This window comes from Nannospalax galili, unplaced genomic scaffold (assembly GCF_000622305.1).
Source record: "Nannospalax galili isolate Female #2095 unplaced genomic scaffold, S.galili_v1.0 scaffold305, whole genome shotgun sequence".
In the NCBI taxonomy this organism is placed as follows: domain Eukaryota; kingdom Metazoa; phylum Chordata; class Mammalia; order Rodentia; family Spalacidae; genus Nannospalax; species Nannospalax galili.
The window spans coordinates 11,069,671-11,087,992 of record NW_008356258.1 but is presented as its reverse complement, the minus strand read 5'-3'; the positions used below and the strand labels follow the sequence as shown (position 1 = coordinate 11,087,992).

Genomic DNA, 18,322 nt, shown 5'->3' with positions numbered 1-18,322 from the left:
TTTAGTTCTATTGCAGACTCAGTTATAGGCATGGAATTACGGGTGTAGATCAAACTGAACATTTTTAAGTTAAAAGAGAAATTCCTATGATCCCCCTTGCCTAAATGACTACTGACATTAACAGATGAACTATAAGCTGGAATCACTTGCATGTGACAATGAACTGTGTGGCACAGTGTGATACAACATAACTATTCTATTACCATCAGAGTCCATTCCAGATAAGGACTTCTTTTTAAAGTATGGAGCTGAGAGGTGGCTCAGTCAGTAAGCCACCTTGGCACACAGGCTTGAGAATCTGAATTTAGATCCCCAGCACCTACATCAAAAGTCAGTTGCAGGCTGGAGCGATGGCTCAGCAGTTAAGAGCACTGACTGCTCTTGCAGAGGACCCGGGTTCGACTCCCAGCACCCACATGGTGGCAACAAACCGTCCTTAACTCCAGTTCCAGGGGAATCCGAAGCCCTCTTCTGACCTCCGAGGCATTGCACAACACGGGTGCACTCACATGCAGGCAATACACTCATACACATAAAATTAAAATAATAAATAAAATATTTTTTTAAAGTCAGCTGCAACAGATTCTGAAACAAAGCCTTGGTGGGAGAGGACGCAAGGGCAGCCCTGAAGTTCACAGCTTACCAGTCTCGCCAATAGGAGAGCTCCAGGTTTATTGAGAGACCCCGCCTCAAAAAGTAAGGTGGAAAGTGACTGAGAAAGATATTTCACAACAGTTTCTGGCCGCTACATGCAGACACAGTCACGTGAACATACCCCTTGTGCTGGAGAGCTTTAGTGTCAACTTGACCCACCTGGGTAGAGGGAGCCTCAACTGGGAAATTTCCTCCGTAGGACTAGCCTGTGGCCATGTCTGTGGGGCATCTTCTTGATTGTTGAGCGATGTGGGAGGGCCCAGCCCACTGTGGGTGCTGCCACCCCTGGGCAGGTAGGCCTGTGTTGCATAAGAAAGCAGGCTGAGCAGGGGCCAGGGGAGCAAGCCAGTAAGCAGCGTCCCTCCATGGCCTATGCTCCAGCTTCTGCCTCCAGCTCCTGCCCTAAGTTCCTACCTTGGGCTCCCTGATGAACTGTGACCTGGGAGATGTCAGACAAATAAACACTTTCCTCCCCAAGTTGATATTGGTCAGAGTGTTTTGTCACAGCATTTAAAGGCAAACTAGAACAGGTGACAAACACTGACCATGAGGCAAGTGGTACATCGTTTTACTCAAACCAGTGTGTCCTGATCGAGATTGCTGAGCTGAGGCGCTCACACAGTGGGAGGAAGATGCCAGGGCAGGAGCTCAGGGGTATAGGCTCTGGACTCAGCCTGGAGCTCAGCTCTCCCTGGTAGTTACAGTACCTGTAAGACACACACGGGGTATCGGGTACATTACCTGGTCTGCCGTCTCTGCCTCAGTTGCTTCCCTATGCCTCTTTCTGGATTGGATGATACAAGGTTTGTTAGTGGAAAAAAGTTCCTGGCTCTCAGGAAGGGCTCGGAAATGACCGGAAGCATTCTACACTTCCTTTCCCTCTTCTTAGGGAACTCTGCAATTCATAACTCAAGTCAGGTCTGGGTCCTATAGAAAAGTACTAGATTTGGGGCTGGGATGTGGCTCAGTTGGTAGAGTGCTTGTCTAGCATGCACAGAGCCCCTGGGTTGAGGGAGCCTCAATTGGGGAATTGCCTCTATTGGACTGGCCTGTGGCTATGTCTGAGGGGCATCTTCTTAATGAGTGATGTGGAGGGCCCAGCCCACTGTGGGTTGCGCCACCCCTGGGCAGGTAGGCCTGTGTTGCATAAGAAAGTAGGCTGAGCAGGGGCCAGGGGAGCAAGCCAGTAAGCAGCGTCCCTCCATGGCCTATGCTCCAGCTTCTGCCTCCAGGTTCCTGCCCTGAGTTCCTACCTTGGGCTCCCTGATGAACTGTGAGCTGGGAAATATAAGGCAAATTCTTTCCTCCCCAAGTTGATCAGAGTGTTTTGTCACAGCAATGGAGAAACAAACTAGTACACCCCATGCACAAAATAAATAAAAAAGAAAGCCTTTTGGCTTCTCTTTTGGAGAAAGAAATATTGAGCAATGCATTTGTGTGTCTCTTTAAATCAAAGATACTTCCCAGGGGACAGAAGAGAAGTGTAGCCAGTCTACTTTCTGAAACTCACTGCAGACTGTTTCAATATGACCTGTACTCGTTGCTTTCCTCATTTCTCCTCAAGAACCAGTCTTTTTCTTCCATGCTTAATTTATATTTGTACTGTTGTGATTTGCCAAATCCTGAGGATAAACCTTACCTTAAGACACACACACACACACACACACACACACACACACACACACTCACATTCATACTCCTCTTCCAAAGCCCCATTCTCCTCACTTTTGTGTATGCTTGTATACCTTTTGGACACTGTATCCAATAAAGTCACCCCTCTACAACATAGTTTGCTAGTGAATTATTTTTTTAAATGTCATACTCCATCTTTAATAAGACATCACATGACTTTTAATTAATAAACCAGGGTTTTCTAATCCTATAGCTCTTTATGGGAAATATAAAACATTTACCTTTATCTTTGCTCCTTACCACATAAGCACAGTCACTCACCCACTCTTTTACCCTGGATCACGACTATAAACTAGCCAGTGCTCAGGGCAATTCATTAACTTATAATGTAGCACTGGCTACAGAAGTGTGCCTACAATTTTTAACTCAAGCAGCTCATTGTTTGTCGTATGAAGCATAATGAGAATAGTATTTCAGTCTCTCAGAACTGATTAGTTAAATGTCTTGTTTCTCCACTTATCCTCATTATAGCTGTCAGCTCTAATTTACGATGTGATTATTACAAGGACCATAGCACAATTTTAATTTTTAAAGATTGTGGATGTGTTTGTTATCGATGAAGAAAAGCACTAATTATAAATGGACACAGTCAACATGGCACAAATAAATGCTATGCATATTGCTGCCAACTTCCTGTGAATGCTGCCTGAGACAAAATTCAACAACAGTCCTGGCTTGCCAACTAAGTTTTGCAGTTTGCAGACCAGACCTGTCCCTAATGTCACCACTGCCAATGTTCCTGCAATTTCTGCACCCCCAACACCACCCTCCTACTCTACGTAGACTAACCTATTCTTTAGCCTTCACCAAAGCTACTGGCACTGTTTGGATGGTCCTCCCTCAGGCCCCTCTCTATGTTATCACTCATGTTCTCTGCTAAGCTCAAACTTTTTCTAACCACTTCCTAACAGTCTAATCATAAATCCAATTCAAAGTTTATCTCCAAGAAGAGCTGCCCTCGACTGTGCCAGCCATTAAATAGCCTCTATCTTTCAAAGGGTTTTGCATTCCACATGGTCTTTGTTCCATCAACTTCTACTGTATTACCTACCTGTCTCATGACACAAGGAAGCTTCTTTCATGTTTTGTACACAATTACCTCCCCTTCCCAAACACATACTAATTGCAAGTCATGCTTCTTTTGATAACCCAGGCCTTGATATAGGATTACTCTGCAGCACACAATGCAAATTTTAATTCAAGTTTGAAAAAACATGGAAATATGATTCAGAAGCTGAACTCCACAGAACCTGTTTTAAAATGAGATAGAGTAACTCACAAAGAGGCCCACATGCAAACACCAAATTTGATGGCAATTCACTAACAATACATTGCCCATTATAAACAGACGCCCTTAAGGCTCTTATCGTGAACAGATTCAGCCAGTAAATTAAATACTAAACCCATGCACTGGAGGCGTGGGTCTTTTTCCTAATGTCTCTGGTTCCAAGCCTTAGTCCCAATCCTCTTGGCACTTTCCAACTTCCTAGGCTAATGGCTAGTATGAGATGCTTTTCTTCCTTCAACTTACAATCTCTACTCTGGCCACTGCATAAACAAGAAAGAAAGAGACCATTTACTACTTGCTCTCTCACATAAAGGACAAAGCTCATAGTGGTATAGTGACCATTTCTATTAATGGACCCTTTTTGGAAATCTCTATGACAAAACTGACTCTATTAAGGAAAATCACATTCAATGTTTTATTGAGTGACCTTTCAAGGATTGCTAGCAATACAAGTCAAAGGAAAGTCCGTGTGTAACAATTTACAGCTCAGGTTTTACATACCTAGCACATTCCTTATTTATTCTGCAAATAAAGTTTTAAAATGACTAACAAATTACAGAAAAAGATGACAACTCTATGAATTAACATCAAATGGGAAAATTCTCTTCTGTAACAACCAAACACCAAGTTCAGAAACACAGTCTGAGCCAATCTTTAATACCTAAATTAGAATCCTCAATCTTTCAAAGAAGTCAGAAGTCAAAAAACAACACATGCCGTGCATAGTGACTCATGGCTGTCTATAATCCCAGCATTAAGGAGGCAGAAGCAGGAAGATTCCTGCAATTTGGAAGCTTGACTGGTCAACATATCAAGTTCCAAGCCAGTTACAGCTCAAAACAAGACAGTCTCAAAAAAAAATTTTTTAAGAAAAAGCTCTAAAAACAACACAAACTGAAGTTATTATTCCGCTTTATCACAAACAGGGCTTCAAAATTCACAATACAGGAACAATAAAAGAAATTTTAAAGTATTTAACAATTTCTTTTATTGATATGTAATAACTGGTATATATTTATGAGGTATAGTATAATTATTCAACATATGCAAACAATGTGTAATCATCAACTCAGGATAATTAGAATTTCCATCTCCTTAAATATTTAGTTCTTTATAAAAAATTAGTAAATCATTGTGATTAAAGATCTAGTACAGATCTTTAAACGTACTGATTTAGGGTACCTAAGGGCAATAAACTTTATTAATGATTTTCTATATTATGTAGCAGAAACCAAAGATACATTTAAAATCATTTCTAGCCCTATAACTTAAGATAAATTTCATCACAGTTTTGCAGTCCTACTCCTTTGATACATTGTGCTTCTAGGAAGAAAAAAAATCAGAGGAGATACCCCTGCCTCACCTCACTGCTCTAACACATGAACCCTCATGAGTATGGGTGTATGCAGCCCCACACATCAGAGGAGATACCCCTGCCTCACCTCGCTGCTCTAACACATGAACCCTCATGAGTATGAGTGTATGCAGCCCCACACATCAGAGGAGATACCCCTGCCTCACCTCGCTGCTCTAACACATGAACCCTCATGAGTATGGGTGTATGCAGCCCCACACATCAGAGGAGATACCCCTGCCTCACCTCGCTGCTCTAACACATGAACCCTCATGAGTATGGGTGTATGCAGCCCCACACATCAGAGAAGATACCCCTGCCTCACCTCACTGCTCTAACACATGAACCCTCATGAGTATGGGTGTATGCAGCCCCACACATCAGAGGAGATACCCCTGCCTCACCTCACTGCTCTAACACATGAACCCTCGTGAGTATGGGTGTATGCAGCCCCACACATCAGAGGAGATACCCCTGCCTCACCCCGCTGCTTGGAAAGTGGACAGGGTGTACTGCCTCTGTACTCACCCACAGCAAATGCCCCTTCTGATCCCACATACTTTTTTGGTTTTTGAGACAGGGTCTCCCTGTAGTCCCAGCTGTCCTGAAACTTACAAGGTAGGTCAAGCTGGCCTCGAACTCACAGAGATCCACTTGCCTCTACCTCCCAAATGCTGGGATTAAAGGTGTGTGCTACCACGCCAGGCCTGCACACTATATTTCTAAATCAGCTTTGCTCACAGCCTTTCTATGAAGATAAAAAAACTGAAATCACTTACATAAAACTTGCAGAAAATGCAACTATAAACTGTACATTACTTTAAGAATGTAAGTGAACTCTAAAAGTAAGAGATTAGCTTGGTCTCAGGGCAACATTTTATGTGATAGCATAAAAAAAACATAGTATTACAAATAATATTTATGGCTCAAAACTTGAAAAATTACTAATATATTTACAATAAGTCTTCTAAAAGCAACATACCAATGAAATTGCTTGAAGCAGGGATGTCAGGTGCCACTAATAATCACACAGGAATTCATAAAGTCTGTAAGTATTATGAAGGGACAATACTCATGTTCAAACAACCAAAGTAAAGGCAGGTAGCAAAAACAGCTCTCGTCTGTCTAGGACAATAAAGGACAGAAAAACATAAAATGTCGATTTCAGTGTCAATTGAGGACTTGAATAAAGTTAATGAATCTGGAAGCCAAGTGACAAGTATCAAAGCAATTTCCTTGGAATTAGTGAAACTATGAAAATGTTGCTAAAAATACTCCTGACAAAGCTAGCCTGTTCAGGGTGAACTATCTGTTGAGGGTAAAATGAGTTGCATCACCAGGAGGTTCAGTTATTTACATAGATGGACAACTAATTTCCAGACTTACAGGATGATTAAGTAAGGAAAGTCTATTGTAACCTAGTTTCATAAAAACTGGGCTGATATTAATATTTCATCCACACTGAACCTCAGTTATTTTCTAGAAAGAGAACTATCTACACATGAATCACTAAAGCAACCTCCAAAACAGCACCAGTTAGACTGACTCTTTCCTATCAGAACCACCTCAGAACTATTCCTGAGGCAACATCACTAAAGGAAACAAACAACTCATTTGGACAGAGTAAATGCCACCAGGTGCAACATGAAGAAATAGCCTATATATAGCCTCTGGCTTGTCACTCAGTCCGAAACACTGTTCCTTCATCCTATTAAAGTCCTGGCTCACAAGCACTGACATGCGGCCAGAGAGAGAGAGTAACTTATGTCATCTTTTAAAATAATCAGAGTCTAATGTGTTCATGAAATGGGTCTGAACTGAAAGTCCTCCTCGTAGAACAGCAGCTTTCTGAACATTGGGTTCCCTTCCAGGAGTTAGAACAAGCTGTTATTTGACTGACAGTGGCTGGTAGGAAGCCATCACAGGCTCCTTCTCTGCTCCAGAGCTTAGTCTACAAATTTTATTTGTGCAAGATGACGACAGTATCCTTTAACACCATGAATTCTAGACTGTGTTTACCATGGTAGGACTTATAATCAAAAATCAAAGATTCTTTACAATTACTGAACTAAATTGTGGAAAGTTAAACAGATTTTGAAAGGTATCAAGAGTAAATCTGTATAAAGATGCTCTAATAAATGAAAAGCAATGTGCACATATACACACATTCTTTAACCAATATAAACAAGATGGTAAATTATAGGTAAAGATGTTCTTAAGCATACAGAGCACCTGCGCACACCACCTACCCCCCCACACACATGCACACATGCATGCACACACACACGTGTGCACACCCACACACGCATGCACACCACAAAAAAAGTCTAGAATGAAAAACATTAGAAATTAAAGAATGATCATCTTGCATGAGAGATTTCAGGTTTGTCTCTTCCTTACTTTTGAAAATCTACATAGCTCATCTGTCATTATTTTCTAAACTGAAATCACATAATTTTTTTTAAAACATTCTAATGTTTTGCTTAAATGTTGTTTTTTTATTCTTACAAGGTTAGAAATGTGACACAAACTCCAAAGGATAAAATACCATGTCTTATGTTTGAAGAGAAGGATTACTACTCATTTTCCATTCCTCTGGGAATTCCATTTCTAGAGGAATTATTCCTAGAATTCACAGGCTTTCTAGTGGACCTGTATCAAGTGCAAATACCCTACACAGCTCAAGTATCTGCACCTGTAAAATGTAGATAATAATTCTATATTTGCTACATGCAAAGGAGAATAGTAAAATTAAATTATTTAATAGATACAAAATGTTTAAAATTGTCCTGTCAAACCAGATGCAGTATAAACGCCTTAGGTATTTGGTTATTTTAATTCTGTCACCATGTTTTCACTATTACAATTACTAGATTACCACTACCAATGCTATTCTCACTATTAAGACTATTGCTACTATAAAAACGGCAAAAAGACTTTCTTCCCTCGAAATCATTTTCTTAAGAGAATAAAGCTTACAGTCAAGCAGAAGGCAGAGGCATGGGAACTACGTACTCTTTCACTGCCCTTATGGCCTCTGAGACCCACTCCACCCCCTTCTGTTGCCACACCTAGGCCAACCTTAGCCTCCTATAAAACCAACCACCTCTCTTCACATAGCTCACTGGCTCTGACTTTATATGAAACTTTTTCCACATTTTTAAAATAAATTCTTAATGTAACTCTAATCTTTCCAGAATTACTTAACCAGAATAGTTGAATGCAAGATGAGATCATTATACTTTAATCAATTTAAATATTTAGTAATATAAAATGCTTGGCTAAAAACTTTTTAAAAAATTAGTTCAAATAAAATGTTATTTGTAATAAACACATAATAAGGAGAGAGAGAGAGAGAGAGAAAGAAAGAAAGAAAGAAAGAAAGAAAGAAAGAAAGAAAGTAAGTAAGTCTCTCCTGACACTCAGTGGCTAACCTTAACATGAGAAGCCATGTTTTAATAGATGAGCCTTTCTAGACACAGCTAAGTGGACCAGAGGTATACATCTGAACCAATCAGATTGTACCCTACAGTATCCAACAAAAGGACATGGGCACTACAGTTAAATGGCATAAACCTTAGACACATGAGGTCATAAATCAACAGTCATCACACACACACACACACACACACACACACACACACACACACAGCGCAGAGAGAGGGAAATCAGTAGCTTTAGAGAGCACAAGGCCAGTTCAAAGACAAATGCAAAGCTGAGAGACCAGACAGTCCCAAGAGCAGCAAAGTCAAAGACAGTTCCTAGACCTTCCATTTCTAGTCCCTTGTGGTCTTGTGAGCATTCTTTGTCTATCTTCAGACGTTTACAACACTGCTTGCTATACGTTCGTTCTTTTTTCCAGAAGTCATCCTGAGCCCAGTGTTATCTGCTATGGACAAAGGTGTCCGACAGCACAGCTGACATGGTCATGTGACAAATTCGCATGTTACCAGCATCGTTTCTTGTTAAGGACATTAGAACAATACTCATAGTATAAAATAAGCATTCTTAAAAACTTATATACAGGGGCTGGAGCGATGGCTCAGCAGTTAAAGAGCACTGACTGCTCTTGCAGAGGACCCAGGTTCAGCTCCCAGCACCCACACAGTGACTAACAACCATCCATAACTCCAGTTCCAGGGGATCCGACGCCTTCTCTGACCTCTGTGGGCTCTGCATGACATGGGTGCGCCTACATACACATTTGCAATACACTCATATACACAAAATAAAAATATTTTTTAAATAAACAAAAAACTTATGTACAGTAAACCCCAAAATAGTGCCTTGTTTTGTATCAGTAAATAATCTTGCAAAAAGATTCTATTCTGCAGAAAGAACTTCGAGCTTCAAGGTCATAAATCTTGTCTGTACCATACCTGCTCCTTGGAAGAAACATGGACTCCTTAATGAACACGGAACCAGAAAGAAGGATATACCAGCAGGTCCCAATATCATCAGGACTGAAAAAGAAAGGATAACAGAAATCAAATGATAATCGACAGCCAACAAAAATCAAAATATATATATATAAAACACAAGATGCAGTATGCATGCCACTGCACACAGAACCACAAACAGCAGCATAAAACATAGACATAAAAATACCATTATAAAAGCATTGCAATTGTTCTTCAAATTAGTTTTATCATTAAAACATAAGCTATTTATTGGTTTATTTCTGTTTTTAATGTTCCTTAGATCTATAGACCTCCCATTCCAAGTTTTATTTTTCAGCCCAGTTTTTTGAATAGGAAATACTTTGACTTGCTTCAATGAAACAGAAAAGCAGTGATGGAACGCAGTCCACTCAAGCCTCTCCCTGGCTACCACATACCCGTGCTTCTTTATTACACAATATTCTCAGGATTTCTCACTTTTTTTTTTTTTTTTTTTTTTTTTTTGGTCTTTTTGAAACAGGGTCTCCCTGTAGCCCCAGCTGGTCTGGAACTCACTATGTAGACCAGGCTGGCCTCGAACTCACAGAGATCCGCCTGCCTCTGTCTCCCAAGAGCTGGAACTACAGGCATGCGCCACCACGCCCGGCTCTTTCTCACAGATTTTCAATTTTATGTGTATGTGTTGTCTGTATATCTGTGTATCTGGTATGCATGCTGTACCATGAAGGCCAGAAGAGGGCGACAGAGCCACTCGTGGGTGCTGGGAACCAAACCCCAATCCTCTGCAAGTGCTAAAAACTGGGGCTGAAGAGATGGCTCAGAAGTTAAGAGCACTGGCTGCTTGTGCAGAGGACCCGAGTTTCATTCCCAGCACCCATATGGCAACTAACAACTATCTGTAACTCTAGTTCCAGGGGATTCCACACCCTTTTCTGATCTCTGCGGGCACTGCATGACACAGGTGCACTTATACATGCAGACAATATACTCATACATATAAAAATTTTTAATTTTTTAACATTAAATGCTGTGGTAGAAAGGAGAAAAAAGGAAGATTCTGTAAACATATTTTAATCTGTTCTCACAATGCTGTCTTTATCATAAACAGGTTGGTGCCAGGAAATAAAAAGCCTTAAAAAAAAATAAAAAAAAAAGGACTTTAAGGTATATCAACACTTGTGTGGCCTTAGGCAAGTTAACAAGATTAGATGAACAATGACCACTAAACACAAATGCTAATTATTATATGACAACTCATAGAAATCATACTTTCCTAAGTGTCATACATGACACCAAGGCCTGTGGTGACAAGGAGAACCTAACATTGGCTGGCTTTTCAGTGAGTTCATACTGGTCGCCTCTAAAGGCAAATTAATGTGAACAAAATAGGTATGAGGTTTGTGAACTCAGTATTCCTGTCGCTGATCATAAAATAGACAGGAAGTGACAGACAACCCATGCTGAAAGCTGGTGAACACTGTGACAGCAAATATTCAGGCACCCTGAATACCCACTGATTACCCTGTAATTAGACTTGACTCTTCCTATTAGGAAAGCTATGGGAAAGATCTGAAGATGTGAAAGTGAGAAAACGGTCTTCTCGGTCACTATCCCAAACTAGAATTTGCTTTAAAGTTGCTGCTCCAGTTAGGATACGTGTCCCGCAAAGGTCTGTGTGTAGGAAGCTTGGTCCCAGCCCCTGGTGCTATCAGGTGATAGAACCTCTAAAACTTGGGGCCTTGTGGAAGGACATTAGGATGCAGGGTTGTGTCCTTGAGGGGAGCTGTGGGACCTGGCTCTCTTCTGCTCTCTCTCTCTTTGCTTCCTGCTCGCCAGAGTGAGCAGGTTTCTTAGCTATGGTTCCTCACCATGATGTACTATGCCTCACCAAAGGCCTAAAAGCAATGACTGCAAGCAGCTGTGAGATTCTTTGTCTCTGCTCTGTTTCAGTGATGTGACTCAAAGGGTATCAAATTACAAAGCCCCCCTCACAGAGGTACTAAAAAGGTAACAGGAGCTGTTCTCTTCCCCCAGAGACTCCACAACTAACTGACAGAAGTTATATTTTCATAGTAGGCACTGCAGAAATAGCCACTCAACAAACACTTGCTGGATGCGCCACTGAGACTAAGCATTTACTTCATACCAAACTAAACATGATCATCATAATTTATTATTGAGCTGTCTTAAGGATTCAGATTTTATCATAGTAAGCTAATTATAACAAAGAATACAAAAATAGTGCATCCTATTTTTAAGATGTCCTGCAAATAGTTGTAGGCTGGCGAAAAAAGCCTCTGTCCCCTACAGAATTCATGCTCATGGCCATTGTGAAAACTCCTTGCTGCAAAATACCACCTTGTAAATCCTCCTGTCACAGGCCCTGTGCTAGCCCTGTTCACTCTCCTCCTCTGCAATATGCCTGAGGCAGCTAGCTGTTACCAGAGGGGATTATTAGCACCTTTCCATGTGCAAAGTCATAATTGTGCTTTTGAAAAATGAAGCTGAAGTTATAAGCAGAGTGCTCAGAACCGCAGCAGCAACAGCATGTTCTTGTGTCTACACAGTATCCATAGTATCAGGTGCACACCTACAAGCCCAGAACAAAGGAGGCTGAAGCAGGAAAGTCCCCAGCCAAAAGGCCTACACAGTGAGATTTTGGCTCATCAGACAGACAGACAGACAGACAGACAGACAGACAGACAGACAGGACCAAACGAAGATCCTGCAGACACAGTGGCAACAAAGCTAGTTAACAGAAGACTGCAGCAGGAAGAGCAGCGACGACTGACACTGTTTAGGACTAACTCTGAAATTCCATCTTACCCAGTGGCTCTTTAAACTTCAAGGCCACACAAATCACCTGGGATGCTAATTTTAAAAGGCATGTTTCCAGATTACCTGTCCCACTCAGTCACTTTGTTTCTGAGCATGTAATGAGCATTCAATTGAAGCGACTTAAATTTTCTACATGATTGTCATGCACAGGGCTTGCTAAACATCCTTCAGCAAAGATCTCAATATCAAGCCCCAGTAATAAATGACGGCAAAAGAAAACTCACACTGTAATCAATATTCATGCAATTAGGTGCATGCGCATAAAGCACAATCAGTGTCATTTTACTTTCTATCATGTTGTAAAATGATATGCTAAGGATCATATTCAAAGGTTATTGAAAAAGCAGAAACAGCACCACAGAAAATCCTCCTTGTCTGAGCATTTAGAACAGTGATGGTTGTAAAAGAGCTTTAAGATTAAACGGGGTCAAACAGAGTGAGAGGGATGGCTCAATGTTAAGAGCACTCGCTGCTGGGTTTGGTTCCCAGCACCCACATGACATCTAACAACTATTGGTAACTCCAGTTCCACAGGATCTGATGCCTCCATGAGCACTGAATACATGGGTGTATTTACATGCATGCAGTTAATATACTCACACACATAAAGATAAATATTTTTCTTTTAAAAAGGGGCTAGATAGCAAAGTAGTACATTCTAAGTCTCTATTTGGCCAAATGGACACTCTGAGAAGACCCACAGTTCATCAAATGATCTAAGAGCAAGAACTACAAGACAATTCTTCGATTCCAACACATCACATCCTAGGGCAGACAAAATGAAAGCTACAAAAGCTTGGGTGTGGGGATGGAATAGGGGTTTGACAAGACATTGTAAAAGGTTCCTGATTTTGTTTCACATCAAAAAGGAGGAAATTAGCAAAGCCTAGCAAAACAAAATGTAAGTAGATCACAAAAATAATCATTTCACCTCCCATAATAATCAGACAGAAATCCACTCTCACATGACCCCTATCTTGCCTCATCCTCAGTCAAAATTGGAATGCTAAGTCCATATTTAAAATGATAGTCACCTCACTTTCTATTGTACCCCAACACAGCCCACACTCCTGTTGGCTACTTCAGTCTGCTCCACCACAACCCTGCCACTCTGCTGGTAGGTCTTCTGCTAGCCCCACCCTCCAGATCCCTCTGTACCTCATGGAGTGGGGCTCAGCCCCTAAACCCTGTCACTTGCTGTTTCCCAAACTCCAAAGTACTCATCTCACCAAACTTCATGCTGTTACATATTTTCTTTAACAGTGTCTTATTCCTAAGGTCTATCTCTTCCTCCAACTGCATGGACCTGCCCCTGCCCCCGCCCCCCATTTTAGTAGAACTATGTGCCTCACCTGGCAAATCTTGCTCAGGTAAATGAGACCATGGCATAGCCACAACTCTTTGGTGGGAGAAAGTCCAAAACTGTGAGCAGAGCACATAAGGTAAATAAAGGTGCTCTTACTCTCTCCTGTTGGCCATGTGATCCTAATGAAGTTAAATTCTAAGGTTCTAGGTCCTCAATTCTGAAACAGGTATCATCAGCTTCTTCCCAAAGTTACCTCGGTTCTAATACAGCAGTACATATTTCTACCAGCCTGGACTGAAAAGCACTAGCTCTCTTCACCTTTCCTCTCTCTCTTTTTTAGATATTTTATTTATTATTTTTAGTCTATGTGTGTGAGTGTATTACCTGCATCTCTATAAGTACACCCATGTCATGCAATGTCTAAAGAGGGCAGAAGAGTATTTCAGGTCACCTAGAACTGGAGTTACAAACTGGCTGCCATATGGGTATGAGGACTTGAACCCTAGTCTTCTGCAAAAGCAGCCAGTGCCTTTAACCACTGAGCCATCTCTCCAGCCCCCCACCTTTCCTCTCTTAAAGCCTCTCTGCCAGGCTGGTCTACAGTCTACAGCCCACTTAGTATGCCACATTTGTTTTTCTACCTATGCCCCAGGACCTTTGAACAAACCTGTTGTTCCTGCTCTGAAAAGCACATTTTCTCAGGACTTCTCATTCAAGTTCCAGGTTATGAGTCCATCTAAAGGCTGAGCATCTTTCTGGTAGTGTGAGTCATCTTCCCAGCTTCCCAGAGCACGGTTCACATGGCCAGCCAGTGACTGCTTCAGGTTTTCCCCATTCACACCTCTAATTCACCAGTACTATCAGTGTGTACTACCAGTACTATTATGTGTGTACACTGCATGATGCTTAATTTCCATTTCAGTGTTTGTTCTTATTATTTATGTGTATGAGTTTACTGCCTGCATGTACGTAAGTGCACCCATGTGTGCAATGCCTGTGGGGGTCAGAAGATGGTGTTGGATCCCCTGGAACTGAAGTTAAGGACAGTTATTAGCTGCTATGTGGGTGCTGGGAACAGAACCCTCTGCAAGAGCAGTGGTCCCAACCGCTGAACCAACTCTCCAGCCCCAATTTAAATGCTTTTAATAGCTCTTGCTTTTTAGAATTGTTTTATTAATGCACGTACTTATGGAGAAAAGGTGCACTATGGTGCATGTGTGGACCTCAGAGGACAACTTCTAGAAGATGATTCTCTCCTTTCACCACGTTCTAGGAACTCAAACTCAGGTCTTAAGCCTTGGCATCAAGCACCTTTGCCCACTGAGCCATCTCACTTACATATGTTCCTAATGAAGGGAACAAATACCAAGTCAGATCTGGATTGTAGTGTCTAAAAATCAAAGATGCAAGTTTCAATGTTCCAGTAAAAGGGGAGTGGACATGCTTATGAAACTTCTTAGCAATACCCTGGAAGTCCACATGGTGGCGACATCTCCACATGAAACGCAAGAAACTAATGATTAGGCAGCAGAAGTGATTACCACACTTGGTCACAGGAGGTTGAAAAAAGAAAGCTAATAAAAAGAAACTGATTAACTGAGAAAAAAATAATCATTATAGGACCAGAACCAAAGTTCTGAAAAATCTACTGACCAGTCATCACTACAATATGAAAACGTAGAAAGCCTGATCCACCAGTCTGTCTATGCCAGGGCAGGTGAGGCTGGCAGAGAACAGGGTGGCAGGAGTGAGTACAGCTGTGGCAGAAGGCCCTGAGGCCAGAACACAGCCTGAGCTCAAAGGTGCCAGTCAGAGGAAGACAGGCTGGAATAACATGACCCACACGAAAGCCAAGTAATCCCAGACCAGAAATGAGCACTTTCCAAGACAATTCCAACAAACCACATTGAGGAGGGCCTGGGGGCTACAAGGGTTCCTTCCCATTGTGAGTGATTGCCAGCAGAAGGGGTCTGAGCAGCCAGCACCTCTCTGCACTTCAGTGGGCAGGAAAACAGACACTCAGAGAGGCAGCAACCACAGAGCAGCAGAATGTGAGCTCTAGGGAGTGTGCCACAATAGAGCTGGGAAACACTGGTGGGGTGGGGGCACGGCCATCACAGGTGCACAGGTACCCCCATCACATGGTACAACTGTGACCAGGTATCAGTGTGAGGCACTAGAAAGGAAGCTGGCACTATGTTGCCCTCAATGTCAGACCATGACCATGCAAGCCGCATGTGCAGCTAGCTGCTGGCATCCAGGAGAAAAGCACACAAAACTCAAGTTCCAACAGCAAGGCAGAGATAACACGACCAGTTGTCCAAACCAGAAAAGCACTGCTTCCTTCCTTGACTGCTCTCTCACGGGTGTCAGACAAACAGAAAGGCGGCACTGGCTTAGGCCTCAGGCTGCAAGATTCCCACAGCCAGGTCCATTAATCAAAGCCCTAGCTGAGGACCAGCATCCTGAATTTTGTCTACCTATGCGGGAAGTGTGGTCTTTTGACCAGCTTAAATTTGTACTCTCAAATACATGATTATGCCCAAAAAAACTTCAGTGAAAATAACTTCACTTATGTATGATAAATCATCCCTTACAGTTCCAGTCAGAGGTTTTCAATAGCAAGAGCTTTGGGGCTCTTTCAATCATCCTTGGTACTGCTGGAGCTGGGCAGAGAGAGCTTCCTGTGAACAGTGTTCATGGCTTAGAAAAAGTTCTGACCCTGGCCGAGTGCCAGCACACACACAGATGGCTTTCCAGATACACGATAATTTCTGTCTTTTTCATGGTACTTCTAATGGATTTATTACAAAGTTTAATAATTACTTATATTTCTCGTTGCTTTGATGAGATTTTAAGTTATAAACTCAAACAAAATTTGTATCCATTATTTTTGTGTAGTTAATGAGACAGTGAGTTCATTAAACTATTGCAACACAACATAGTAACTGACCAGATAAAAAGAAATATAATTACAAACATCATTTAGTGACATTATATTTTAGAATGAACTCTACTAAGAGTTAAAACTTTAGCATTTATTTACACTTTCCACCTGCAGAACAGTAGGATTTTACTATAAATATAGTTCATAATACTAAACCAGACATAAATGTTAATGCCCACAATATGAAAGCAAATAACATTTAAAAGGTAGAAGGTAGGGCTAGAAAAATGGCTCAGCAGTTAAAAGCACTGGATGCTATTGCAGAGAACCCAAATTTGGTTCCCAGCAACACATGGTAGCTAACAACGTCTATAACTCCAGTTCCACGGGAATCCAATGCCCACTTCTGACCTCCTCAGACCTCCTCGACACTGCAAGGCACGGGTGCACTCACATACCTGCAGGCAATACACTCATATACATAAAATAAAAATAATAAAAAATATTTTAAAATTCTAATTTGTAAGGAAATACATCACTTATAAAAACTGATGTGAAGGCCAAGCGTGGTGGCACACACACCTTTAGTCCCAGCACTCAGGAGGCAAAGGCAAGTGAATCTCTGTGAGATCAAGTCCAGCCTGGTCTACATAGGGAGTTCCAATCCAACTGGGGCTACAGGGAGACCTGTCTCAAAAGAAACCAAACCACAACAAACACATCGATGTAAAAACTGGGCATGATATATCAGTACTTCCAGCACTCAGGAGGCTGAGGTAGGCATATTAACTTGGGTTTGAGGTCAATATGGGCTACATGATGAGTTCCTGGACAATCTGAGCTACATCTAATTTCAAAAAGCCAAAACTAAATAAATAAATAAATAAATAAATAAATAAACAAACCTAGCTAAAAACAAAAATAAATGACTTAGGGAGAGAAGCACCATTTAAGCATTTCCTTTTTCCACAATTCTTATTCTCCAATCAACAGCAGCCCAATTACAGAGACTAGAAAACAGCAAAGCCAGTCAGTAACATCAGGAAGACCTAAGAAGAAAAATGAAAATACTAAGATGTTATAGCTTTGAAAATACAGGGGACAAAACGGACATCAAGTGATAATTCACGTAGCCAGCAGAGGGAATAATATAAACCACTGAGGAGCTAACAAAGCCAAAGAATTCATGGGCTCATAGTGTAGTCACTCTCAAGTTCACAGAATCCAGCTGAAAATGAAATGGGGTGAGGTCCAGGAGTTAGGAAGCTATTCAATAAGCCTTCTTCAACAAAGACAATGCACATGTGCCATGTGCTACAATAAACCAAATCAATGACTCAAGCTAGAGGACAAGGGCTCAAGGAACAACCAAATTTACATAAGCAGTCAAACCTGAAAACCCACTTGGAAACTGCCAAGAGGTGGTACTTTATGCACTGAAATTTCATCCTCACAAAAAACCTATTCCCACCTCTCTGAAGGGTTGAAGATAACTTGTATGCATCCAGTCAGATCTGACTCAGAGCCACATCTCTCTCTGAAAATAGCTTGCAGTGCCACCAGTCCACAATGATCAGAATGCACAGAACGAGAACCTCAGCTATCTAGAAACATTAAACAGACGTTTTAATTCACTGATAGTTTCACTGAAAACGAAACAAAAATACCTACAACAGACATGCCATCCTGGGGATGGATAACCTCATCCTGTGCAAAGACTTCTTCCAAATACATTAAAACCGTAGTTGTACCATTCTCTTTGTATACACAATTGAGTGTGTAAAGTTAAAACCTCATTCAATTTTATGTCTTATAAGGGTTATACTGAGTTCAATATTGTATAACTGTATTAATTTAACTGTGAACCTAAAAATTACAGCCAATTTTGAAAGAGATACATCTT

The 18,322-nt window shown here is 41.3% G+C and overlaps 1 protein-coding gene across 7 annotated transcripts in view; it reads right to left on the bottom strand.

Annotated features, from left to right (window-relative positions):
* Positions 1-18,322, bottom strand: part of Rapgef2 (Rap guanine nucleotide exchange factor 2) — a 299,442-nt gene that overhangs the window by 175,589 nt on the left and 105,531 nt on the right. For all 7 annotated transcript variants that reach the window (XM_017803518.2, XM_029556717.1, XM_008854327.3 and 4 more), the window contains exon 4: positions 9,368-9,451. In XM_017803518.2, coding sequence (XP_017659007.1) covers positions 9,368-9,451 — 84 coding nt within the window. The remainder of the gene's footprint in view (positions 1-9,367; positions 9,452-18,322) is intronic.